The sequence below is a fragment of the Hippocampus zosterae genome, chromosome 19 (assembly GCF_025434085.1).
Source record: "Hippocampus zosterae strain Florida chromosome 19, ASM2543408v3, whole genome shotgun sequence".
NCBI classification, from domain to species: Eukaryota; Metazoa; Chordata; class Actinopteri; order Syngnathiformes; family Syngnathidae; genus Hippocampus; species Hippocampus zosterae.
The window spans coordinates 8847263-8872175 of record NC_067469.1 but is presented as its reverse complement, the minus strand read 5'-3'; the positions used below and the strand labels follow the sequence as shown (position 1 = coordinate 8872175).

At 44.1% G+C, this 24913-nt stretch overlaps 1 protein-coding gene across 3 annotated transcripts; it reads left to right on the top strand.

Moving 5' to 3' along the window:
* The first annotated feature begins 558 nt into the window (after positions 1–558).
* rps6kc1 (ribosomal protein S6 kinase polypeptide 1) lies at positions 559–24667 on the top strand. 3 transcript variants are annotated; one of them, XM_052053568.1, is made up of 17 exons: positions 569–929; positions 1739–1774; positions 2102–2222; positions 2797–2912; positions 2985–3078; positions 3655–3708; positions 3800–4225; positions 4303–4427; positions 4502–4600; positions 6715–6762; positions 7741–7873; positions 9498–11036; positions 12582–12671; positions 18984–19066; positions 22173–22259; positions 22324–22419; positions 23744–24667. In XM_052053568.1, exons 1-17 carry the CDS (start codon positions 729–731, stop codon positions 23843–23845), a joined length of 3450 nt encoding a protein of 1149 aa, XP_051909528.1. In that variant the 5' UTR covers positions 569–728; the 3' UTR covers positions 23846–24667. The 3 variants fall into 3 exon arrangements, with proteins under 3 accessions (XP_051909529.1, XP_051909528.1, XP_051909530.1); XM_052053570.1 differs by lacking the exon at positions 22173–22259 and having other exon boundaries at positions 576–929; XM_052053569.1 differs by lacking the exons at positions 22173–22259; positions 22324–22419; positions 23744–24667 and adding an exon at positions 21570–22083 and having other exon boundaries at positions 559–929.
* Positions 24668–24913: the final 246 nt, after the last annotated feature.

The following is a 24913-nucleotide window of genomic DNA, read 5'->3' as shown; positions in this document are numbered from 1 at the left end:
GCTTCAAACAACAAAGTGTGTGACGGAAAAGTGGTTACGACTGCGCGACTGTCCGTGTTTATATTATGTGTTGTGTTTATTATTTTACTTTATGTTAACTGCTTTGTCAGGCGCTTTGTTACAGCTGCCGCTGTTGTGAAAGCGCTATATAAATCAGCATGTATTGTATTGTAAATCAGGGTTACTTCCTCTCACACACTCTTGTGTGTGAGAGGGCACATGAGCCCAACCAACACAATGTTGACATAGACATCACACCCAGAGTTAATGGGTGTTGAGGGTGGCCTTCACATGGTTTGATCAACCCATTTCCCCCAAATTCCCGGTGGCCATCATGCTCATGCTTGTATATTTCAGTAGTATCTGTGAATGAAAAGGTTTTTCAGTAATGTACGTGACAGTGCTATAGTAGTGCGTTTGAGTGGTAAAAAATGGTAGTTTGTGGGTGTTTCTGTAGTATACGTGAGTGTCGTGGTCGAGTGTGAGTGCATAAATTTAGTATTGAGTGTGAGCGGTGTCATACTTTCTCTTTGACATTTACAATTTCAAAATGATTGATAACGTGTGTGAGAGCGTTTCTGTAATTTATGAGAGGGGAAATACAAGTGGAGAGTGTGAGAATGGGTAGTATGTAAGTGGAAAAATGTTCGCCAGTGAGAGGGTGATAACTGTGATCTGTGCACTCACACATACTGTATGTCAGTGCGTCATAGATTTTGCTGAGAGGGATGAGCTCTCACTCCCACTGGATTTTTGCTGTCGTTACAAACCTGAATGGAAGTGTACAGCTTAGCCGGCTGCTAGCTTTCGGCAATGTTGTTAGCATAATGATATCACAGCGGGACAGCGGGGATTTCGCTCGTTTTTATACCGTCACGGAACCCACGAAGCACCGGAAAGGCTACACAGTATACAAAGTCACCGCGCGGGTGAGTGGTTGCCGCACAATTGACAGCTGTGACAATACCCATTTTAGCTCAAGCTAAGCTAGTCGAGCTAATATGATGTAAACGCCGAATGTCAACGACACCATATCACTACTGTTTGTTATTTTTATGTGTTGCTCCCTCTCTGGTTATTTTCCTCCTTAAAATACCGGTGTTTTATTTCCACCCTCGGTGGTTATGTCATTATCATTGTGTCAGCACAACCGTAAACTGCGTAGCGAAGTGGTTCACTGAGGAACGCGAATAACACTACGCTGAAAAAGTGTAATGGAGGTTGGATATATAATCAGAAATGTGGGAGATATAGTTGATATGACTGAATGGCTTGTTCGACTTAATACATGCAGGATTTTTAATATTTCGAAATACGAAATTGCGTAGCGGGTGTCAGGAATACCGAGGAAAGTCCATTCCGAAATTACGCCTACAGAGACAAGCTGCAAAAACGTCATTGATAATTTACGTAAATAGAAATCCCGATGTACGAAATTTGCGTAGCGGTGAAACGCAGAAGAAATACTGTACAATGTAATAATTTAAGCAAATGTCATTTATCCAACCACAATGTGAAATTATGACGGATTGAACAATCTGATAGAGTTGATCAGAGAGTTCATCTTTGTTGAATCTTCACCACTTTAACATTTATTGGCGATGTCTCCCTCTTCTCCCTGGTTCTTCACTATATAATGCACCCATTGTTACCCTCCCTGCTCTTATTTGTGTCAACGCTCACGAGAATAATTGGATCATAATCCTGATTTCTTTCTCCCTCTTCTGTTTTCACACAGATCATTTCTCGGAAGAACCCAGAGGACGTCCAAGAGGTAAAACAAACATTTTTCATCCATGACATCACTTGTGTGGAAATTACAATTTTTTATTGGGTTGCACTATTATTCCCATAGACACACTTCTATAGAAAAATTTAGACTTTTCACAAAAAATGTCCACTTTGGAATCCGCTCTTACTTGGGAGCAACGCTAATGCATTCAGCATGATGCCAATTACTGCCTGGAAGTCTTGAGAAAGGATGATATGAACAGGGGAGTGAGTCATTAAGAAAAGTAGCAACTGGACCCTCGGATCTCTGCATGTCTTTTATTTTTTTATTCACACCACCCCATTGTGCTGTCTGTCTCTCAATCTCCAGATAACGGTTTGGAAGAGGTATAGCGATTTTCGGAAACTTCACCACAACCTTTGGCAGCTGCACAAAAAAGTTTGTAGTCAATCGGAGCTGTTTCCTCCCTTTGCCAAGGCCAAAGTGTTTGGTAAGTACGCTTGGACCGAGCTCACTTACAAGCGATTACAGTACATTATTATTGACAGTTAATGTAAATTGACATAGTAATTGGCCCCTTTTACATTTTTAATGGCTTCTATCTTGGTTCTCCGATGTCCAAACATTTCGATGTAGGCCTAATGACCTAGAAAGTGATAAGAAAAGTAAGTTTGAAAATTATTAAACCTGGATTAAAAATTATAAAACTAGCCCTGTTTGTTCTGCCTCCTTGTATTTGGTGCTAAAAGTCTGTCCAGTAGTACAGTTGCTTCTTACTCTGATACTACAAATGTACAAGTTTATTCTTGGAATTGTGGCTTTATTTCCCCAATCATGATTTGATTATGGGGGTATGTTTTCTTTTTTTTTTTTTTTTTTTTTTGGTGTGACCCTAAAACCAGCTCTGTGTCTTTCAGTAATGCTGCAATTGATCAAAATAATAACCGAAAATGTAATGTCCATTGTTCCAGTAAGAACCAATATATCAGCATACTGAAACAGCAGACAAAGCTGTCATTCTTGGCTTCATTCAATGTGTGTTGGATTTCTTCTGCCACGTTCAGGTCGCTTCGATGACTCAGTGATTGAGGAGAGAAGACAGTGTTTGGAGGATCTGCTGCAGTTCTCTGCCAACATTCCCGCTCTGTACAGCAGCCAGCACATCCAGGAGTTCTTCAAGGTAAGACGTTTGTGCCAATAAATGCACTCAGAACCACAATCCAAAAGCACAATTTTCATACGTGTTGTCCAGGGCGGTGAGGTCCACGACAGCTCGGAACTCATCGGACCGTCCGAACCCTTCTCCGAATTCCTGGCTGACACTTTGTCAGACTCCGGCTCGGATGGTAGGCAGTCATATTTATAATTCTTCCCAAGTGAAGCTCCTCCACTCACTTAAACACATTTTCTTGGCACCAAGATGCCACAAGATGGTGCCATTCTACTACTTTTATATAAAGGGTTTTGGCCTGAACACAAAAACTCTGGATAGGTGAGTTTCTACACCTGTTGGATTAAGAGAGATCTGATCTTCTGGCAGTGACGATGAAAGTTACAAGCTATCCTTTGGCAGAGTCTCATTCTTTAAAGTAAAGTGGAATTTCTGAAGGCACTTTGATATGTTGCATTGCAAACTTTTTGGTCTCTGGACACTTTGAGAAGCAAGTTGCTCATTTATAGGATATATTAGAGATGATGTGTGCTTACAATACATGTCCAAAGTTGAAGATATTAAGTTAAAGCAAACAAACTCATTTATATTATTTAAGTCCGTCACTCCATGACAACTTATAAAGAATCAGATCAAGGAACGGTATTGAATCACTGAATTCTCATCAATTCCCATCAATTTGATCGACACAAATGAACGCAGAAAAGCTAGTTTTACTATCCTATCGCTGACATTTGGATTTGTTCTCCAGTTCAAAGATACCTCAGTTGTACAGAAGATTTGACATTCACGTCCGAGTATGGAGGTAGATATGAGTTATTCTTGTCATCGATCGGATTAGAGCTGCTATTTATAGTCAAGTAACGGGATGTTTCTTCCATCCACACGTTTTTCAGGCCCATCCAGTGAGAGCAGTGACTTGGTCTCTCTGGCTGTAGACACGGACTCTCTGGCTGAACTCGATGATGGCATGGCCTTGGGCTGCAATTCCCCAAAGCAGCCGCACGGGGGCGCCGCCAGCATTAGCAGCAACAGCAGCAGCAGTCCTCGCTTGCCCTCCGCTCAGGATCATTGCAGCCCACCGTCACCCGCCCTCTCCTCTCCCGGCTCATTGGCCCCGAAGCCGGAGGTCAGCCGACCTGGCCGTGGGTCGCTATTCTCCAAGCGAGCCGGCGGACTCAAGGAGAAGTTGAAGGCCGACTACTTGGACAAAGCCGGCGAGCTTATCCGGGTGGCTGCGCAGAAGGAGAAGGATCACGACTACCGGGCGGCGTTCTCCTTCTACCGCAGCGGGGTGGACCTGCTGCTGCAAGGTGTTCAAGGTCAGAGTGCTCGTCCTTTAGCTCCCGTCACAAACGTCAAAACATCTTCTTGTAAGCGAACGAACGTCGCACCACAGGTGAGCCAAGCCCCACGCGGCGAGAGGCAGTGAAGAAGAAGACTGCCGAGTACCTGATGCGAGCGGAGCAAATATCCAGTCAGTATCTTGGCAGCAACATGGGCCAAGGGTCTACGCAGACATTGGTGAGCCGTCGCCAAATATTAACCGCTCTATTTTTGGAAATTTGAATCTCCCTGAATAACTGTTTGCGTTACAGATGATGGGGGCGCCGTGCTGTTCGTCCACGAGCGGAGAGAACCAGCCCAGTCTTTCCGATGATCTTGCTGCTTACAGGGTGTTGGGCGTCATCGATAAGGTCATTTGAGTGATGAGCAAGGGGATGGTCAAAAAAATGATTTCTGTCTTATTATTTATAACGGCGTTACTCTATTCGCAGGGTTAGGGACGAAACCGTGAGGCGAATTTCGCTCATAACCGATGCCCACCCGAAAATGTTTAATATGGCCTATATTACAGTAACCATAATACAGTGCCCCATGTAGATTCACGGTTCGCTTTAAAATATATATACACACACACACACACACACACCCTTCAGAAATAAATGCGAAGTTGGTGAAATGGCAGGGGTCAAGGTGAAACACTCACGCTCGTGGTCTTCACAGAGCACTTTGTTCCAACGAGTGCACTACACTGTATTAGTGTACACCGATAAATATGGACAGTCTGTCTACGTGTCCCCTCTCCTCCTTCAACCATCTTTGAGGAGCAATAAAACATAGAAGATTGACTTGATAATCGAGAGGGATAATATGTGTGTGTGTGTGTGTGCGTACCCGTTTAGCAGCAGTTATGACTACTACCAAGGTCAGTTTGGGTTGCTGGTTCTGTCAGCCACCTGCCGGCGAAGCAGCTTCACCACTCAGCCATGAAATGACTTGGCAAGTGGCTCCGAGAGCGGCATACAACACTGAATCAATGATGCTCATCCTACTCGCCGCACACGTAAAAACCCAAAGGGGAATGTTGACACAATACCGGCAGGCTGTAGATGTGCCTAAGTTCAGCAGTCCATCACTTTAAAAGCAGCTTCACAATTCAAGTAATCGCAAAAATTGTACCCGGCTTCCTCTCCTCTTCTCATCCTTCTGCCTTTCACTTTTAATGGGGACATAGGAGACAGATGGAGAGCTCCTCACCCTACACCCCGCACCACCCTCCGTCACTCCCCATACACTACCCCCCCTCCGATGTTTGTGTCTTAATTATATTAGCGCCCTGGCTAGCACCACCGCTCTGTTTACTCACATCTCCATTCATATCCATTTAGCCTGCACCTGTTTGGTCCCAGCCAGGGTCACACGAAAAGAACGCACCGGCTCCACACACACACACACACAACGTACAGACTCACTCACCGGGTCGCGCACATATGCTCGAGATCTCCCCGGAGAGGGTGATGATGGAGCACGAGAGCGATGATGATGTTAGGGACAGAAAAGAGGCGAAAATGAAGATATCACAGAGTGGTGCCGCAGCCGTCTTTTAATTTTTTTTTTAAATTTAATTGTAATACTGGCGGATCGGGCACGTCAAAGGAAGGACGAGATTTAAGGATGATGTCGGCAACATCTGCTTGCTTCTTGAAATGGTTGACATGTAAAATATGATTCAATTTAAAAAGAAAACAGCATCCTAAATCATCCCTGTGTAAAATAATAAGAATGATAATAAAAACACCAAATCTTTAGTTTTAAAGCTGGAGATTCTAATAGTTTTATCCTATTTTCTGCTTGTAGAAATCTATAGTAGGAACAGCATTCGAATGATTTACATGGCAGCATTAAAATGTGCTTTCACCCATTCACAGTGGACAAAATACATATTTCAAACATTAAATTTCCAGAGTATGTAGAAAATTACCAAATGATGAATTCATACATGTAAAGTCATGCCAACTATAATTTAACATCCTGTAAAAAAAAATTGAAAAAGCATCAAACCAATTGTGTTCTGTTTGTGCGTCGTACGTCACTTTAAATGTGTTCCATTTGGATTGTTCATTTCATTCTAACTGGAAAAAAAAAGTCAATCCAAGATCAAATCAACCAATGACCACAATGTCGAAGAATTAAATTAGAAATGCTCGGTGTCTTTGCACAATAATTGACTCGCAAACACATTTGTTTGTGCCCATCTGGTCGGCTAATCAGCTAATAATTTTCACCCTAATGTGCTTAAATCAATGTTTTGTGGCTGTGACATTGCCTTGGTAAACACAGCAGGCCCTGAAGGGTTAATCTCCCCACCAGTGTCATTTAGGGACCAACATTTATTTTTGCGCTGACCCTCTCCTGAGGATTGAAATCACGGCTGCCATGTCATCTTCATCCTGTGTGTGTGTGTGTGTTTGTGTGTGTGTGTGTCCGTGTTCACAACCTGCTGATTAATGACACTCTTCCATCACAGGTTCTTTTGGTCATGGACAAGAGAACACGAGAGATGTTTGTCATGAAAGTAAGTACGGTATACTGTAGTTGGTGTGTGTGTGTGTGCGCGCATCTTGCATGGCGGTTGTCCTGACTGTGAGTGTGAAGTGTGCCAGACGCCCCCGTGTGTGACCGCTGTAATTGATTCTAATGGGCCTGTCCCTGTCAGCTCCTCTGCTCTCAGGTGTGAGACGCGTGCCAGATGTCAACGCGCGGCATGGGCACAGATGACTTCACATAGATTCACACACACACACACACACACACACACACACACACACACACACAAGGATACATCTATTGACATATCTGTAGACGCTTGCTGCCAGTGTGAACTTAATGTGTGATAGTTGTGGGGCCCTTTGAAAGTCACCCGCACATACGTAGCTTGATGGGAGCCAGTGACTTTGAGTTGGGGCATAGCTGGCATTAGTGGATAATGGTCGATTTCCCCTTTGCCACACTGACATCCGCATACACTGTCCTGGAGTCATGACATAATTAACGAGAATGTAAAGAGTTAAATAGCTTGTACATCACAAGGAACTCGTTGATGGTCCTTCTGGGTTGCGTGACGTGGCCACCGGGGGGGACATTATAGAAAGACAAATAAGAGGTTCAACGCTTTCACAGCTGTAAGTGACTCGTTTTTCACCGAGGATAAAGAATATATGCCTTTATCTTTACTTGCTGTACGTTTGTGTTCCAGTATCGCTTGCTTCAAGTGTCACGTCGCCATAGAAATGCAATTTTTTTTAGCCCATCCGTCTATGTTGTCTCCTATGATGTGTTAGCATTAAACTAACAGACGTGTCATTCTATTTGTTTTGCTTTGTGAAACCTTGACTGCAAAAAAAAACATTTCTCTGTTTGCTAAACTGCTGCTTGTTGTGACCCCAAAATCCACAAATAGACAAATGTATGAATCAATAACATGCAGAGCCGTGTCAAGCCAATCTAGTCCGTCCCCACAAATGTCTCCAATCCTCTTTTCCGCCCGCATCAGGGTTTGAGGAAGAGCAGCGACTGCAGCCAACTCAAGAAGAACATCACGCCTCGCTCGGTGCCCCACATGGTGCACCTCAAGAAGCTGATGGACTCCGAGGACACCGTCTTCTTGCTGCTGCAACATGCCGAGGGTCAGACGTTTTTTTTTTTTTTATGCCTGCCGCTTTGCGCTCGCCTTCGCGTGCCCTTGTCCCAGACAGATGTTTGATGGAGATGGCTGCGTGTCACAGGTCGTTATTCTGATACCAGGTGGCGCCACGCTTCATTAGCTATGCCAACACCTGGGCCTCCTTACATCTCTCTCGCGTGAGGCGTGCGGTGCTTCGGAGTGTTGGTGAACACTTCAAATAAACTGAAGACTTTTAATTTTTTTTTTGAAGGTTAGGTCGGGCACCTGGACAACACGTGTCGAACAAGAGAACAGTGTTTACATTATTATCAAGAGCTATGTTGGTTAACTCAATTCTTTGATCCCTTTTATTTGATTGCAACTTATTCGTCATCTTTAATAATTTGTTCATTGGTTGCAAATACAATTCTCAAATCACCCTCCCCCAATGAAAAATTGTTGGAATGTGCATTTTAATGAGGAAAACTATCACTCCATAATCCATCCATCCATTTTCTGATTTGTTTATCCTCACAAGGGTTGTGGGGGGTGCTGGAGCCTATCCCAGCCATCTTTGGGCAGTCGGTGGGGGACAACCTGAAGCGGTTACCAGCCAATCGCAGGGCACACATAAACGAACAACCATCCGCACTCACACTCACACCTAGGGACAATTTTGAGTGTTCAATCAGCCTGCTATGCATGTTTTTGGAATGTGGGAGGAAACCGGAGTACCCGCAGAAAACCCACGCAGGCACGGGGAGAACATGCGAACTCCACACAGGGAGGCCGGAGCTGGAATTGAACCCGGTACCTTTGCACTGTGAGGTCGACGCACCAACCATTTGGTCACCGGGCCGCCCTCACTCCATAATATTTACTTTAACTACATAATTTAATTGAATTTTACATAACATAAAAGGAATTACAATTAACTACAACTAAAATGAATTCAACCATTTTTCACACTGCATCACATGAATAGCCGTTGTGCTGCTCATGCTCGTGCGCATGCCTCGGCCATCAGGGAGCAGGAGAAGACAAATGGCTACGCTTGTTAAGACGTCCCAACTCGTCCCTGCTTATCAGTACAGCACTAATAGCCATTCTTTGCAGAGGATAAAAACTGTCTGACTGAAGTGCTGTACTGTCATATTATCCGTCTATGTGTGTATTCCTTCAGTAGATTGCTTAGATGGTTTCAGCACCACAATTTAGTTGCCATGCCATGCTTTGGCATGAAGCGAGTGGACTGAAAGGCTAAGCGTTGTGGTTGTTTAGTTTGACAGTCAACTTAAACCGGGTGTAGCAAGAAACAGCTTGAAGCTACTTATGTACGCTTTGAAATCATTTTACCTTGGTTTAATTTGAAGAGGGGTGCGTAAACTTTTGAAATCCACTTCAGAAACAAGTTACAAGACACGTGTTCAAAATTCAATCCCAATTTGTTGCCGTGGATTCATTTTCTGTGTGGTCACATTTTTTTTTCCAAACACGTATAATATAACAACAAAAGCTTCAATTTTGATAACTGTATTTGTTTAAAAAACAAACCAAAACATTTTAAGTCAAAGCACCGATAAGTTTGATTTATTTCCTGACAATAAATCAACTCTACTTTTTTGTCCTTTTTCCTTGTTCTGCAGGTGGAAAGCTGTGGTCACATATTGGAAAATACCTGCGAAATTCCAATCTGGAAGAGAGCTTTGACATTCCTTTCATCCAGAAGAGCCATACGGTAGCCGTGCACTCGCTGCAATGTGCCGCGCCGCAACCTGCTGTGAATTCAGCGATTTCCGGCTCTGGGCCTGCTCCTTGTTGTTCTGATTCTGCGCTGCATGTAAACAAGGAGGTCGATGACCTGGCCGCCTCTCCTTGTAAAAGTGGCCTCTTTGCCAGGCTTCGCAAAAAAGTGCTCGCCCACACAGACTCGGGCGCAACCTCCGAGGAGGAGTGCACCAACAGTTATTTAACGCTTTGCAATGAGTACGAGCAAGAGAAAGTGGAGCCGGGCGCTCTCGAGGTGGACGACGACGCGAGGAGCGAGCAGGAAGTGTCGTTTGACGTGGCGACCGGAACGGCCACCGCCTCCTCGCGGAGCCGCTCGCTGCTCAGCAACGACAGCCTGTCGTCGCCCGTTGGCTGTCGGGAGCTCGGCTTTTTCGCAGACCCGCGTGACGGCAGGCGAGATGGTGAGGGGCTGGACCCCGGCGATGCTTTACGCTCGTCGCCATCCTCGGCTGAGCCACTGTCTCTGGATCAGTCCAAGCACACGCCCATGGAGTTTTTCCGCATCGACAGCAAAGACAGCGCAAGCGAGGTGACCTGTCAAGACTGGGAACAGCAGCAGCAGCAACCACCCGCCTCCCAGAAAGTCTTTCCAGATCTTCCCGAGCTGGCTCCAAAGGTCGAGGGCCACAATGCACAACTTTGGGGCTTGGATTATAGCGATAAAGGCTCCAATGAGTCAGTGCCGGTCATTTCTTTTAAAGAGGCGGCAGCGGAGGATGAGGGTCATCCGCCGGACCTCTTGGTCAATCTTCCCGTAATAAGCGGGGCCGCTGACTCTCAACAAGTGGAACGGGAAACTTGCGCGCTGCATCCGGGCCTTAAGGTCACGACCTCCCCTCAAAGGTCTATCAAGCCGGATGTTTTACAGCTCCCTGGCCAGTCGGAGAGAGAGGAAGAGCAGCAGCCTTCATCTTTGTGTGCAGCCTCTGCAAAATGTGACCCCGGGGTTGCATCTTCATCCGGATTGACCTCCCTCCAGGATGACTCCAGCTTGACTTTGGGACAAAAGAGGAAAGGAAAAATCCCAGTTCAAGCCTCATGCCAAAATAATGAGTCTTTGTTCGATGCAGCCCGACCAGCGGCAGCCTCCCTGAGTGACGAAGCAATGCACACCGACGTGATGGCAAACATTGAAGCTCAGGCCTGTGAGAATTCCACGCAGGGAAGCGCGGAGTCGTCAGCAGTTCGACCCGACGCAGTCGAATTCGACAACGCGGTATCGCGACTGTTCGCGGAGCTGGATGAGTTGTCGCTGGCTGCATCCCAGGCTCGTATTCCGGAGGCGTTCGTCCGATGCTGGGCCGTCGAACTGGTTACGGCACTGGATTGTCTGCACCAAGAGGGCATCATCTGTCGAGACCTCAATCCTAACAACATCCTCCTCGATCGGCAAGGTGAGATAACATACCTATACCTATATAATAACAAGCATATTTAAAAATGTTGGCACAAAATGAATTAACTATTACTTGACTATCAAATCCTCTCTCAGCTCATCAGGATGGCTTATAATAGCCATTCTATGCAGAGGATAAAGATTACATGACTGAGCGTGTTGTCTGTCACTGTAGATCAGGGGCCCCCAAACTTTTTCCTGTGAGGGCCACATAACTTTTCCCTTCTCTGATGGGGGGCCGGTGTCGGTTTGTAACAAAAAAAGTGTGACGATCGTAGGGGAGCTTAAAATTTTTTATTGTTTTCCAGAAAGCCACACATAACCAAATAACCCTTTCCAGGTTCTTGACAGAAAAAAAGTCAGGAAACAAATAATAACACTATTAATAAAATAAACCCTCTCTGAGTTCTTCACAGAAAAAAACAGGAAATAAATAATAACTAAATAACTCTCTCTGGGTTCTTCATAGGAAAAAAAAGCCATGGAACATTATCTTTCTGTTGTGCCATGCACAATCTTAACAGATAAAAGTTCAGCTCAGTTGTCAGAGCAGAATCTCTCTGACACATATGAGCAGTCTCTTAAAGTTCTTGTGTTCCTTCCTTATCATCCTTTTGTAGGTTCCAGTAGGCTTGTAGACACCGCTGTTTGCAGTTAGGATTTTTTTTTTTTGGGGGGGGGGGGGCGTTTTTAACACAGTGACGGGTCATTTTGACCCGAGGACAACAGGAGGGTTAGAGGGCCGGGCCAAATGTGCTGACGGGCCGTAGCTTGGGGACCCCTGGCGTAGATGGATAACATAGATGCATTTAGCTAGCGGCCCGAAAGGATAAACTGTGTGTTTTTTAAATACACAACCATTATTAACTCTCCAAGCAGTGCCGTAAATAACATTTGATTTTTATCAACTGTTCCAAAGTGAATATTGAAGTGTAAAAACAATAAATTGTGTACTTCAATTTGGGCGACGGAGATATTGAGAACCACGCAAAGAAAGATGGGTGAGGTGAGTCGCTTTGCATAATACACGTGCCGCGCGATTGGATGGCGACCTCCCCCTCCCCTTCCCCCATTAGTCATGATCTCTTCTACCAAAATAAAGGCGAGAGGCGCGTTTTACTGGGTCACAAATTCCTCCCCATTTTCTTCTGTTGTCGTCCCACAATCATCTCTTTGCACCTCGTTATCAACAAGCGTCTAATTAGCTGAGTGGCTGTTTTAGTCTCCCCCGTGGTAATTATTGTTCTAAAGGGCCCATCAACGAAGTAGTGCGGTGCATCATTCTGGCTAGCCCCGGCTAATGGCCGCGGCTACCTAATGACACCATTAGTTCTAATGATGGCGTTAACGGGTAGCCGCTAAGCAGGAGTAATCGCCGAGGCGCTGTGCTTTGAAACGGCTCACGGAGGGGATTGTAGGCTAGCGCAAAAGGAACGGGGCGGGAAGGAAGTGCTTATAAGGTAGGCCAACAATTCGAAAAGTGCATAAAGTCTAGAGTGCCACTTGACTATGTGCAAGGTGCTAAAAAAACTTTTCCTTCCAGGTCATGTTCAGCTAACTTACTTCTGCAGCTGGAGTGATGTGGAGGAGTCCTGCGACAAAGAGGCCATCGCTAACATGTACTGCGCACCGGGTAAGACGTTTTATTTGGAATGCCAAAAAGCTCTCACGTATTTGTTGAATTACAGCAATCCCTCGTTTATCGCGGGATAACGTTCCAAAAAGAACCAGTGATCCGTGAAGTAGTGAACTTTATTTTTTTTACAGTTGTTACAATACTTAACTATATATACAATGAAATCAAAGACCAAAATCTGTTTTCAGGCCCAATTACAAAACAACAACAACCCCCAATCGTTTTCAACATATAACTAATAGTTTTTGGAAATACTATACTGTCGACATGCACCACCGCTGCTCTGTTCTGATTTAAGAAAACCTTTATTAGTCTCGCAATGGAGAAATTCCCAATTCACAGCAGCAAGGTTATGAAAGGAAGAAGTAGAACAACACAATATAGGAGCTGCTGGAAAGGCAGCCACTCTCGCAGCGCCATTTTGAAGTCAAAATAACAAAAATAACACAACACAACACATAGGAAACGGACAGTCGTGCAATCTTCACCAATTTTCTGCATACACTTTTAAAGGGTTAAAAGCATTAAAAAAAGAGCACAAAAAAATCTGTGAAACAGCAAAGCTGTGGAAAGTTAGAGCTAGGAATCACTTTACTCACCAAGGGTCCACGAATACTGAAAATCAGGGGAAATTCTGAGCATTTTTCTTTTTTTTGTGTTGAGTGTGTGATAAGGGAATCATTTTAGAATCTGTCGTTCTGTTGATTATCCCGTCAGTAACTGGAGTAATTGGATAAAAGTTAACAAGTCCGCGTGAGGTGCAAGTCTTATTTTTGTCCACTTGCCATCGTCATGATCCACAATATTATCTGCGACTTTTAAGGGTGTGTGACTTTGAAAGGCAGGGCCTATCCCGGTGAGTGATGTGGGCGTCAGCGGTTTGAGAAGGTAGACTCGGCTGGCTTTAACGTAGTTTTCTCCAGTCTTCCCACCATCGCGCAAATTTATCTCGACACAGAGCGCGACAACAGTAACGGTCCGCGTTGAAAAATGATCCTTACGTGTGGCCTCGAGTGACTCAAATCATCTTTGCAGCCTTCCTCCACTGACCTATAAGCGAATTAAGCACACACGTGAGCATTTTTATCCTTGTTGTCTGTCTTCCGTCTTATTTTAGATGTGGAAAATCAGACGGTGATCTTTTTTCCAAAGCCTTGGTGCGGCTCGAGCAAACCTTGTTGTAATTATTTTGCCATCCTCTAAAGGGCGCTGCTGCGCAACGGTGAGGCTAGCCGGGGCGTGCGCGCTCAGGCCTTGTGCTTGTTGCCGCAGGCAGGCTTGTGGCAGCTCTGGCATGTTGTTTAAAAGCTGTCAAAAGCAAACTGTTTTCCACTTAATGAGTGATTCTTCACTGAGCTTTGGCGTATTTCAAATAGGTGGCTTCAGACGCACTCAAGTTGAAATTCATGTTTCTTACTGAAAACACATCACAGCCTTTGCTTAACACTTTCCAAGTCATTATTCTTAGAGGAAGGTAAGGTGACGCGTAATTCATCATTTTCTTTGTCGCGTGTAAAATACACACCGGGGCATTTTGTCGCCCATCTAAATGTGTACATTTGTATTTCAAAGTGTTTGAATTTTAAAAGTAGTTAATTGAAAACGGACAGAAAGTATTTGAATAGTTTTAACCGGACAAATATTGTGAATTGACTACATAAATACATACACCAACTTATTTTTTGAAGATTTAGTAAACTTCACTTCATTCTGGAACAACACGAGACATAAGAGCTTTATTATTTTCTTTTTGTTACTCTTCTGCTTCTCTTTAAAAGGAAATCAACATTTATTTGGAAAAAAAACCCCATCATGTAAGATTATTCATGTATATTAATCTCTCAACCATAAATATCCGTAATTTGTAAAAAGGCAAACACAACAAATAACCCCTCTGCCAACGGCATCTTCGGGGATGAGGCACAGAATTGATTAAATCACCTAAAGACAATAATCTGAATAATCCTGCGCCTTAATACAATAAAAAAAAACCTCAGGGCTATTGCGGGCCGGATTTGTGCTTTACTTTGTTGATCATATCTTCAGCCAAGATATTTCATATTTCATTTAAAAAACATGTTTGGGATCATCAGAAAAATCTGATTAAGTTTTGAAGACAACATATTGATCCTAAATTTTGCAGTCACGTTCTAATAATATCCGCCACTAGGGGGCGTGTGATCCCTTCTTAGCATTAAGTGGCAGCGCTTATCTTTCTGTCTGCCTTTTTGGAACCTTTTTTTTTTACTCCTGTCTAATATATAAATCTGCATTTAATACACACATTCATTTCATGAATGCGGTCGTCGTTCCAAGCACCAACTCGTGCGTATGCGTGTGTGCGTTTTTATCTTGCCCTTGTTATGTATTGCTGTTTATCCAGACAGGGTCAGCTCTATGGCTTCATTCCTGATGACAGATTTATGACTGTTTGCCAGAGAGCTAGCAGGGGGTCTGCTCTCCGTGTGTTTGTGTGCAGTGCGCTCACATGTACAGTGTATGTATGCGTGAAAAGAGAGACACATGTTTTTAAAGCACGCGCATTCACACCCACACGAAAAAAAAAATCAGGGAGTGGACTTGGAAAAATCCTGTGGCGGTGTATTCATCTGTTTATTTTGCCCCTTGTGCTTATTTACCTTCACACCATTTGGTCATCGCTACTAAACATCAGATGGCAAATGTTTTGGTTTGTAATAATTAGTCAAACAAAAGCAAAGGAAGGAAAAACAAGCAGTTGAATATTTGACGGACAGAAACAAATTGAATCCTAAAAGGTGGTGCATTTTTTTTTTCAACTGGGGCCGATGCTGGCACAGCTTTTTTATTTTTTTAGCGCATCTGTTTCAATTCACATCTTTTTATTTTCTTTTTCATTTTTAGTCCCGGCAGTAAATGTCATCGGCTCATTCACATGCAGATAATTAGAATACGATTTTAAATTAAAGAACCATCATCAGCAACAACAAAATGGAATGAAAAGCAAAAAAAAGCATAGAAAACTTTTATTTTTTATGCCTTTGAACACGCATTACTCAGCGTACGTGAAATCATCACGCCTAATACTTCGTACATGAGGCCTAAGCGCGGCTTTTAATCATTTTAATCTTATCGTCAAATGAATGACTGCTTGGTCATATTATGCTGAACATCATTTTCCAAGTTCCTATTCTCTTTCTGTTGTCATAGAAACAAACAACAACAACAACAACAACTTGAAGAGCCAATCCTCATTTTGCATTTGATGGTCGCTGATCTTAAATTTAAGTTTTTGTGTGTCATACAAAGGCAAAATGCATTCAACGTGTTTCTTTTTTTTAATTTTTTTAAATTTATTTTTTTACACACACACAGTCTTGGCACACGCCATTGTACTGTAGCCGGCTCCCTCCTTGTACTTCCTACCTGCTTAAACATCGCTTCCGCTTTCTATTGAGCTCTTCGGCCGAGTGTTTGGGGAAGTTGGCTGCGAGAGGAGAAGAGCGAGAGTTCCTTACGGCCCACAGGAGAGACGAGATGCGGTTTGAGATACCGGGCAAAACGTGCGCGCTCGCATTGTTTCGTTCAAAAAGGGAAGGAGAAGAAGAAGAAGAACCAAGGGGAGGCCAACGATGCGAACGTGCGGCATTGTTGAACTCTTCTGCATCGCGCCTTTGATTTCACCATCTCAAAGCGTTTGGCGCACATGCGAGTTGAAGGGATAGTCACACTGCGGAAGAGTTGTTTCGCGATGACCTGTGGCCTCTGGATGCGCTTAACCCCCCTCCCACACACACACACACGCACACACACACTTCCCCCTTCTCATCCTTTTTCTCCCCTTGCTCCGTGCCTCGCTCTGACATAGCGGTAAGTGTAGCCAGCTTCACTGTACTCTCCCTGCAGCTCCTTAGACATTAATCCATTGTGATGACATCGACCTTGCTCTGAGACGCGTGTGTGTGCGTGCGTGTGTCCACTATCCCCCCCCCCCCCCCCCAACACCCCCCCTCCAGCCAGGAGCTACGCAGGTATCACTAGTCCGTTCAATGACGATCTTCTCTCCTTGGCTGTCAAAACAGTAGTCCTGGGGAGCCCCGAAGACTGGTTGCTCAGTTAGCTGTAAGTGTGTGTGTTTGTGGGCACAGCAGTATCATAGCCCTCTCTAACCTTGGCTGCAAGAGAGCCACACACGGCCCCGCTGAGTTCCCCCGGCAGCCTCCAGGAGACGAGGGGTCTTTGTCTCTCATGTTCCCCCAGCTGAGGAGCCCGATCTCTGGGCACGCACAGGGTCACGGACGCCCCCTGGGTGACCACCCCCAACACCGCCCTTTCTCCCCCACCCCCTCTCCAGGGTGGTGGTGGGGCGTAGCAGAGCAAAGTTAAGCAGCATGAGAAGCCATCTGGTGCCAAGCGGAGATGGTAGCATGCACGGACGCACACTTTTTGACTTTGGGAAAAAGGGGCGTCACGCTTTTGTGTCTTAGGTGGGCTACACATATACTGATAATGCGGCCCAACATGGAACAATTGTTCCTCTCTTCCAATTAGGGGTGTAAAATGAATTTTTCAAACAATTGTGACAAATCCAGAACCATAATCAGAATCAAGCAGGAACCAACCTAAGTAAAAAGCAACATTTTACCAATCTTAAGTGACTTGAAAGTGTCATTTCTTTGCAGTGTTTTTGTTTCCGTGTGTGTACCGCAGATAATCACAGTATCAAAGTGTTGAAGACTATTACACCCACGTGGAAACGGCAGAAAAATCCCATATCGGAATGCTCCCCGAGGTATGGGCAGGCCGCAGGGTGACAATGGGGGGTGGCCTTGGCCACCCTTTAGCGCCGCCACTGCTTCAGATGAAAGTCTGCAAACACTCGCGTTTCTGATGTCGTTTGCAAATCTGCAAATCCAGTTAAGAAGTAGCCTCAAGACAAATAAAGGAGTTTTTTTTTTGGAGTGAGAAATGCCAACATGTTGGCAGTGGGCTCAATTTTGATTTTAAATTTTTGGGTGAAGCCGACTCATGCTGGACGAGTGATTCCCAAAGAACAGAAAAAGATAGAAACACATCTTTTTTTCCTGGTGAAAGTAAAATCTTATCTTTCTTATGTTCGATTAAGTGTGTCAAATTCCAGGATGGGGATCGGAGGGTAAATCCTGCTTTGGAAAACAGCTGGCAGTGAAGGAGTTAATGAACGTGCAAAAATATGCCCCAACCCCCTCCCTTTTTTTTTGATAGGTGGTTTGGATTTTCTTTTTGATTTATCATACCACTTTAAGTTTGTGAATGAATAAATATACAAATATATATAGTAAATATATTTTTAAAATATTTTGTAATATATATTTTTATCTCATTCATTTTACAAATTAAAAAGCAACAAATAATTGAACCAATGGGAGCCAAAAGAGGGAGCCGAGCCTGAAGAACTTTTTAATTTTTTAAACTCTTTTATACACCCTGTAACCTGATAACCCGATACATTGTCCACTGTCGTAACCGTTTTCCCCCAAAAGGCTTAATTCAGCACATTTGCTGTTTTTTTTTTGTTCTGTTTGGTCAAGGTTGAAAATGTGTTTAGTTGCTTCACTTAAGCACAAAGCCACTTGTGTGTCTTTTTTTTTGTGGCAGAGTTGCCATTTAAATATTCACCTTCAGAAGTTTTCCTTGCAAGGATCGTCTGAAGTTTTTGTTTTTAAATTCAAATAAAAATGTCAAATATTTTTTTTAAAATTCAAATTAAAAAAAACACTTGCAAGTCGAGCAATTTAGAGCAAAATGAATTCTTGCTAACCCATGAAATAATGCGGTTTGTCCAGAACCAGCCCTCAAGGCAAGCGAGACCCCCCCCCCACCCCTCCACCCCCACTCCTCACACCCCAAACGGCACAAAGAGAACAAAACTCCATTGCGCCATTTGTCCTCTCGTGTCGGCGCTTTTCCATTTCTTCGTGTGCGCGTTTTGTCTGAATGTGCGTTTGCTTGTTCGAAGGTCGGGTCATGCAGATGGTGTGAAGTTGCGGCACAGACGCTTTCCTCAATTTAACTGCTTTTTTTATTATGCAAATCACGCTTTTATGAGACACACTCCGTGCGTGTGTGCGCGCGTGTGCGTGCGCTCATTTTGAGTCAGTCCGCTGAATTACTGCCTGATTCAAGATGTCGGCCTGGGACCTTGTCGAGTATTTTCAAACTGAAGTAGCCGCCACGCATTGAGCAGATTTCATTCCTTGTTTGAAAAGAACCGCAAGTGAATGATTATTTTTCCTCCATGACAGGTCGCACCTTTTCGGGATGGACTCATCGTGTATTTTTCTTTTCTAGAGGTGGGAGGCATAGGCGAGGAGACGGCCGCCTGTGATTGGTGGAGTTTGGGCGCCATCTTGTTTGAGCTCCTGACAAGCATGGTGAGTCCAAAAAGACCCCAAAAGTGCTTGTTTTTTTTTGTCCCATTTGGTTGCAAAGGTATTGTGCGATGTCTGTAGGTTGATTGGCATTCAGCTGTCATACTCTTTATGGTCTTGCCAGATTGTGTGTGTGTGTCCGTGTCGTTTGTGTGAGCGAGGTGCGTCTTGGCTGCCGCCTCTCGCTCTGGTTCTCCGGGAGCGCCAGGGGTGTCCGTGTGACTTTCTCCCCCAGCTTGAGCTCCATCTGCCGGGCCACGGGGTCAGCCCTCCGCGGGTCTCTTTTCCTGATTCCTGGAGCACCGCCGCAAACCTTAACGTCGGTGTGGAAGGGAAGACCGGGGGTGGGGTGGGGGGGGGGGGGGGCAGCTCTCGAAAGTGACGATCGCTCGGCCGGTCAAAGGGGGGGATCGGGATGGCGAGACGGTCCAATTTTAAAGACTGAGCGGGGGCAACTTTTTTGGGGGGGGATCTGGATGTATCTGAAGCTGCCTAATGAGAATACAAACACATTTGTATTAAGTCCTCCGTCCAGGTGAAGTACAATTTGAAATTCATCTCCCGCAAAAATGTGTCAGTCATTTTCTTTTAGGGGGTCTTCGATTCACGACACAAAGTTCCGACAGGGGGCACAAAGGCAGAATGCTTTATTTACCTAAGCCAGTGTTTCTCAAATAGTGGGGCTCCGTCAGCGGCGGCGCCTTTGACCTCGGGGAACATGCATTTTTATTTTTATTTTTTTACTGTCCTAAAATAACTTGCAGTTGCACCTCCACTACATTGGGGGGCAGTGGCACTATCATTAGCAGAGTTTGCGCAGAGAGCATTCTCGTGGAGGAAATATGACCAGGCGTATGTAGAGCTCTGCTTCAATGTGCCTGCGGTGGCAGATGAGGGAAGATCGATGTGCTTACTTTGTCGAAAATGTTTTGAAGCGGACAGCATGAAGCCAAATAAATTAAGGCGTCACTTAAAGACATTACACTCCAATCACGCTGATAAGCTGCTTGAGTTATTTTCAGCGAAAATGTGCTGAATATTGCCAACAATCATGCCACTTTGTGACCGCTACTTCAGTAAACTAAAATACAGGTCCCGGCTACACATTGAGCAGGAGCAGAGAGTTGCTGTGTCCTGCTTCAAACCTCGCTTCAAAAAGCTGTGCATTGCAAAACGTGCTCATTGTAGCCATTAATCCAGACATCATCTTTGATTAAAAAAAAAAGCACAAATTATTTTATATACTGTATTTTTGTTTTGCTGGTTAAAGTTTTTTTTTAAATATTGTGATAATGTTGAGTGTGAGATAATGTTGGTGATTAGTTTGAATGGATGATTAGTTATTGATTTTATGTCATTTGAGTTTATTTTATTTTTCAGTATCGTATGGTTTGACATGGTCAGTCAAAAAATGTTTATTGTTAAATTAAGGATTTAATGTTATTTTTGAATTTCAGATGCCCTTTAAATCTTTTCTGTTCCAGTTACTTAAGCTATTCTTTGCTGTAAGTTGGTCCATGTTTCTTTCTTTTTTTATTCTCTGATACGTTAATAAGGATACAGTGTTATCCAAAGGTGTACTTATAACAATTTTATAGACAAATTATACTATTTATAGCCGTGTGGGGTGGGGGGGGGGGCAAGATATTTTCCTTTTTTTGGCCGGGGGCATGACAGAAAATAATTGAGAACCGCTGACCTAAGCAGACAAAGTAAACAGTCGTCTGGACAAAGATTTTGAGGGGATGGATATCAAACCTTGAAATTCAAAACGGTCGGTACGAGCAGCAGTTCCTTGCGTGCCGTTCGTAACCTTATTTCAGCTTAATGAGAAGAGACTCGCCTCCCAGCGCCGTGTTCTCCTTTTGCCACTAACTTTGACTTTTTTTTTTAAACAAGTAAATTTATATTATTACTTAAAACATTGGCTACAAACTAAAGGGTTCTATGGCAATACATCTAAGAAGTCATTCCAATCCAAGAACACCATTTCATTCAAAAACAGACAATTGGAACATTTTCGCATAACTGTAAAATAATTTTTGGCATTTTTTGGGCATTATTATTCATGGCAGCATTTATTTGAAATCTGCATAAATCAGATATTGACCGGTGAAATTGAACAGTGTTTAACATTGGAGGTGCCACACTCTATACACACACACACACACGGACGCACGGTCCATGTGCAAAAGGGCCCTTCAATTTTTCATTGTCTATTAAATTTAAATAGCGTGTAACTGGTTGCCAGTGGGCATATTTTCTTATCAGCTATCAACGATGCCCATCAGTGTCCAAAACATGAATCTGGGGGGGAGTTAGGATGGTGTTATTGTGTTTAACAACACGCACGCACATGGCACTTACCTGGGGAAAAAAAAACAAAAAAAACAAAGTCAGTCACACAGATGTCTCCTTTGATGATTACGTCTGGGTAGCGTCCTGGCAAAGATACACACACAAACACACAGACACGAGCGCAAATAGTGTCTCTTGATCCTTGCAGGATAAGATCTTGCCTGGGGCAGTCTTGACTGCAGCCAGGAACCAAGCCAGAAGTCCTGCAGCACGTATCAGGAGAGAGGGAGCGAGGCAACGGATCCAGCTTGGGAGGGGGTGGGGGGGGGGGCACACACAAGTGCACAGCTTGCCACGTACACACAAGGACACACAGTTGCCTCTGCTGTTTTGTCTTCTTTTTCTTTTTTTTTTTTTTGGTTCCGTCAGAAGATGCGCTGCTGCACTACGGTGATTACTGGCCATTATTGTCAATTATTTGAACAATAAGGGCTTGAGTGTATGGTTTTGGAAAGCACTTACAGGTCATGCACTCCTTTTCACTCACTCAGTTACTTTTTTTGTGTGTGTATGTGTGTATTTTTTTGGGGTGGGGTGAGTGCAATAATTTGCTTTTAAAAAAAATTCTTAATCCTCCTGTTTTAACCATTCCAGTGAAGTTTTTCAAAATTGTAATGAACCAACAGTATAACCCCCCCACCCTCTCTCCGACCCCCAAATAATGTTTTCCATTCTTTGACACACACTCACATGGGCAGCAGTTCCAAGAAGAGCAACAAGAGCGTCACCGCCGTCATCATTGTTGTTTCAGGTGCTCTGTCCTCCTCCTCCCGACGCTACCGCGCCAGCCAGCCCAGGCTCAGCGGGGTGTCCCTTCCCCGGTTTCGTCACTCTTTTGGTGGTGTTGTTGGTTTTTTTTTTTCCTTTCCATGTTTGCGCTGATGGTTATCTCTGCCTCGCAGTCGCTGCTCCAGTGCCATCCAGCAGGAATCGGACGCCACACGGCGCTCAACATCCCTGAGTCGGTGTCTGAGGAAGCCTGCTCGCTGCTGGAACAGGTGGCCGTGCAAAACACATGACAACGGAACGCACGCGTAAAATGTTCTGTTTGAATCTCAAAACAAGCCGTTCGCTTATGTAGCAATAAGACATTTAATTTACAGGCACCTTCCAGGAATTGGACACTATCTGGATTTCTGCGAACAAAAATTTTGTCCAGCAAATTAAGCGGCCTCATGTTACTGAATTATTAGAAACACCAAACGTTAGCTCATAAAATTAAAAACCAGTCAGCTGGAAATCATATTAATTTGATTTAAATAAAAGGAATCGAGTCCTGTCGTAGAAATTATCGAATCAATCTTTTTTGTTTGTTTGTGATTAACCCTTTGATGCACAAATAATGATAACCTACTCCAAGGATTTTTTTCTCAAATGTTTTATTTACTAGTCTTTAGGCATGAAAAAGAAAAATAATGGCAGCGGATGACGACAGACATAAGGGTCCATTTGTAGTGGTTGATGCACACTGCTGACATTAAGATTCATTCATATCAGAGAAAAGAACTTTTGAATAGCTGTCCATTCTAGTGACCGCTGTGCCTGAAAGGGTTAAACACTTCCAGAAGACAAAAAACTAAATCGTACGAGAGCCAAAGCGCCAGTTCCCGTAGCAAATCCAAACACCCCAAATTATTGACAAACAACATATTTTATTGAGAATTTTTATGAACACGTCAAGGCAACAACGAGAACTCTCCCTGTCTGCTGGCCAAAACTTACCAAGTCAAGTATCCAGTACAACTTTATTGTCAAATGTGCTGTATGACAAGCACAGATGAAATTTCCTCCCTCTTAAACAGACAACAGACAACAAGAGGAGCCGCTGCGGGTGCCCGCACCGCCATCAAAAGAACACTTAACAGAAAATGACAAAATAATACAACACATAAAACAGACAGTCGTGCCATCTTTTCCTCCATTCACTTTGTTGTTTGAAGAAGTAATAGATGAAAGAGGAGCGAATCAAAGTGTCCTTTTCACCAGTGGATCAAAGACGTCATGCTGAAATGCGCACACGTCTGCTACAAGCTAAGCTTGAAAGCGACGAGAAGCGTCCATTGACGAAAAACAGATTGGCTCTCTTCTTTTGTCCAATGTAAATCCGCTTCAATTCCAAGCCGCGACTCCCAGTTCCACATACGCATCGGCGAACGAGCCGTAACGTTTGACAGGATTTTGCATCGGCGCTGCCCGCGTGAAGGCCATGTGTCGGAACGAAACACGCGGGATGAAGTTCACACCATGAGAAATAAGGGCAGGATGAGCGGAAAACGGAATCGACTGTATTCGCGTTGACGGTTTCCATTTCCTGTCTGCCAGTTGCTGCAATACAACCCCACGGAGAGGCTGGGCGCGGGAGTGGCCGGCGTCGACGATATCAAATCGCACCCTTTCTTTGCCAAAGTGGACTGGACCAAGTAGATGCCGCCCACACACCCCTTTCAGAGATGCATGCTTGGCAAACTGGCCATCTCTGTTACGCTCCAGGTGGACAAAACGGGCACAAAAAAAAATACATTCGTACATTGGATTCATGTCCAATTGCCAAACAGCAGTATTACCTTCTCATGTACCGTTTACAATAATTTCTGGATGCTTCACTGATGATCCACTTCAACTTTGTTCGTTTGCCACTTGTGTTGTTACTATCAACCATGATCATGATACTTGGCCACACGTGTGCGCTGACGTTTATCGTATTGAGGCCAGAAACATTTCTTAGCATGCAGCCATGCCCCAAACTATGGGGTGATGATGCCCTTGTTGAAATACTCTTTTTTTTTAAATATTCCCACTTGCAATATCAGGGGTTTTACTATGCAAGTTAAAAAGCAAAACCTGGCCAAGTACACTAGTTGGGCATTATTTTAATAACAGACTGAAATTCTGGATCGGGATGAATAGTCAGCAGAAGAACAACTCCTTTTTATAGAACTACACTACACTAAATACTGAATCCATGTTGTCATGTAAGATACTAATCAGATTTTTGTGTAGACAGCACTTTCAAGGACCTTCAAGTTTTACCTTGAAGAAACTGATCGATACGCTAATGACTCAACTTTAGAGCAAACGTTGGGTTATGGGAGGGGAGGGGGGTCCTGTCATTCAGGCACATGAAAGCCCCGCACGGGATGCTGCGCCGCAACGTCCACATTAACAATGTTTGATTTCCTCCTGTGTGTATCATCCACGCGACACCGACTCGACCGCGATGCAAACAATAAACACACGTGAGCAACATGCTTGCTGTATTGCTTTGCTTTGAGACACATCCCTCGAAAACATCTCGCGGTAGGGGGCCGCAGCGTATTCTCATCTAGCGTCGCCGTGGCGACAGTACATGCGTGTGCTTTTTTTTTTTTTTTTTTTTTTAGGGGTCCTATAACCATTTAAAAAAGAAAATTCTCGCTCAGGGATGGGCAACTGGTGATATACATTTTCCATGAAAATATTTAGAAGTGTGTGTGTGTGTGTGTGTGTTGGGGG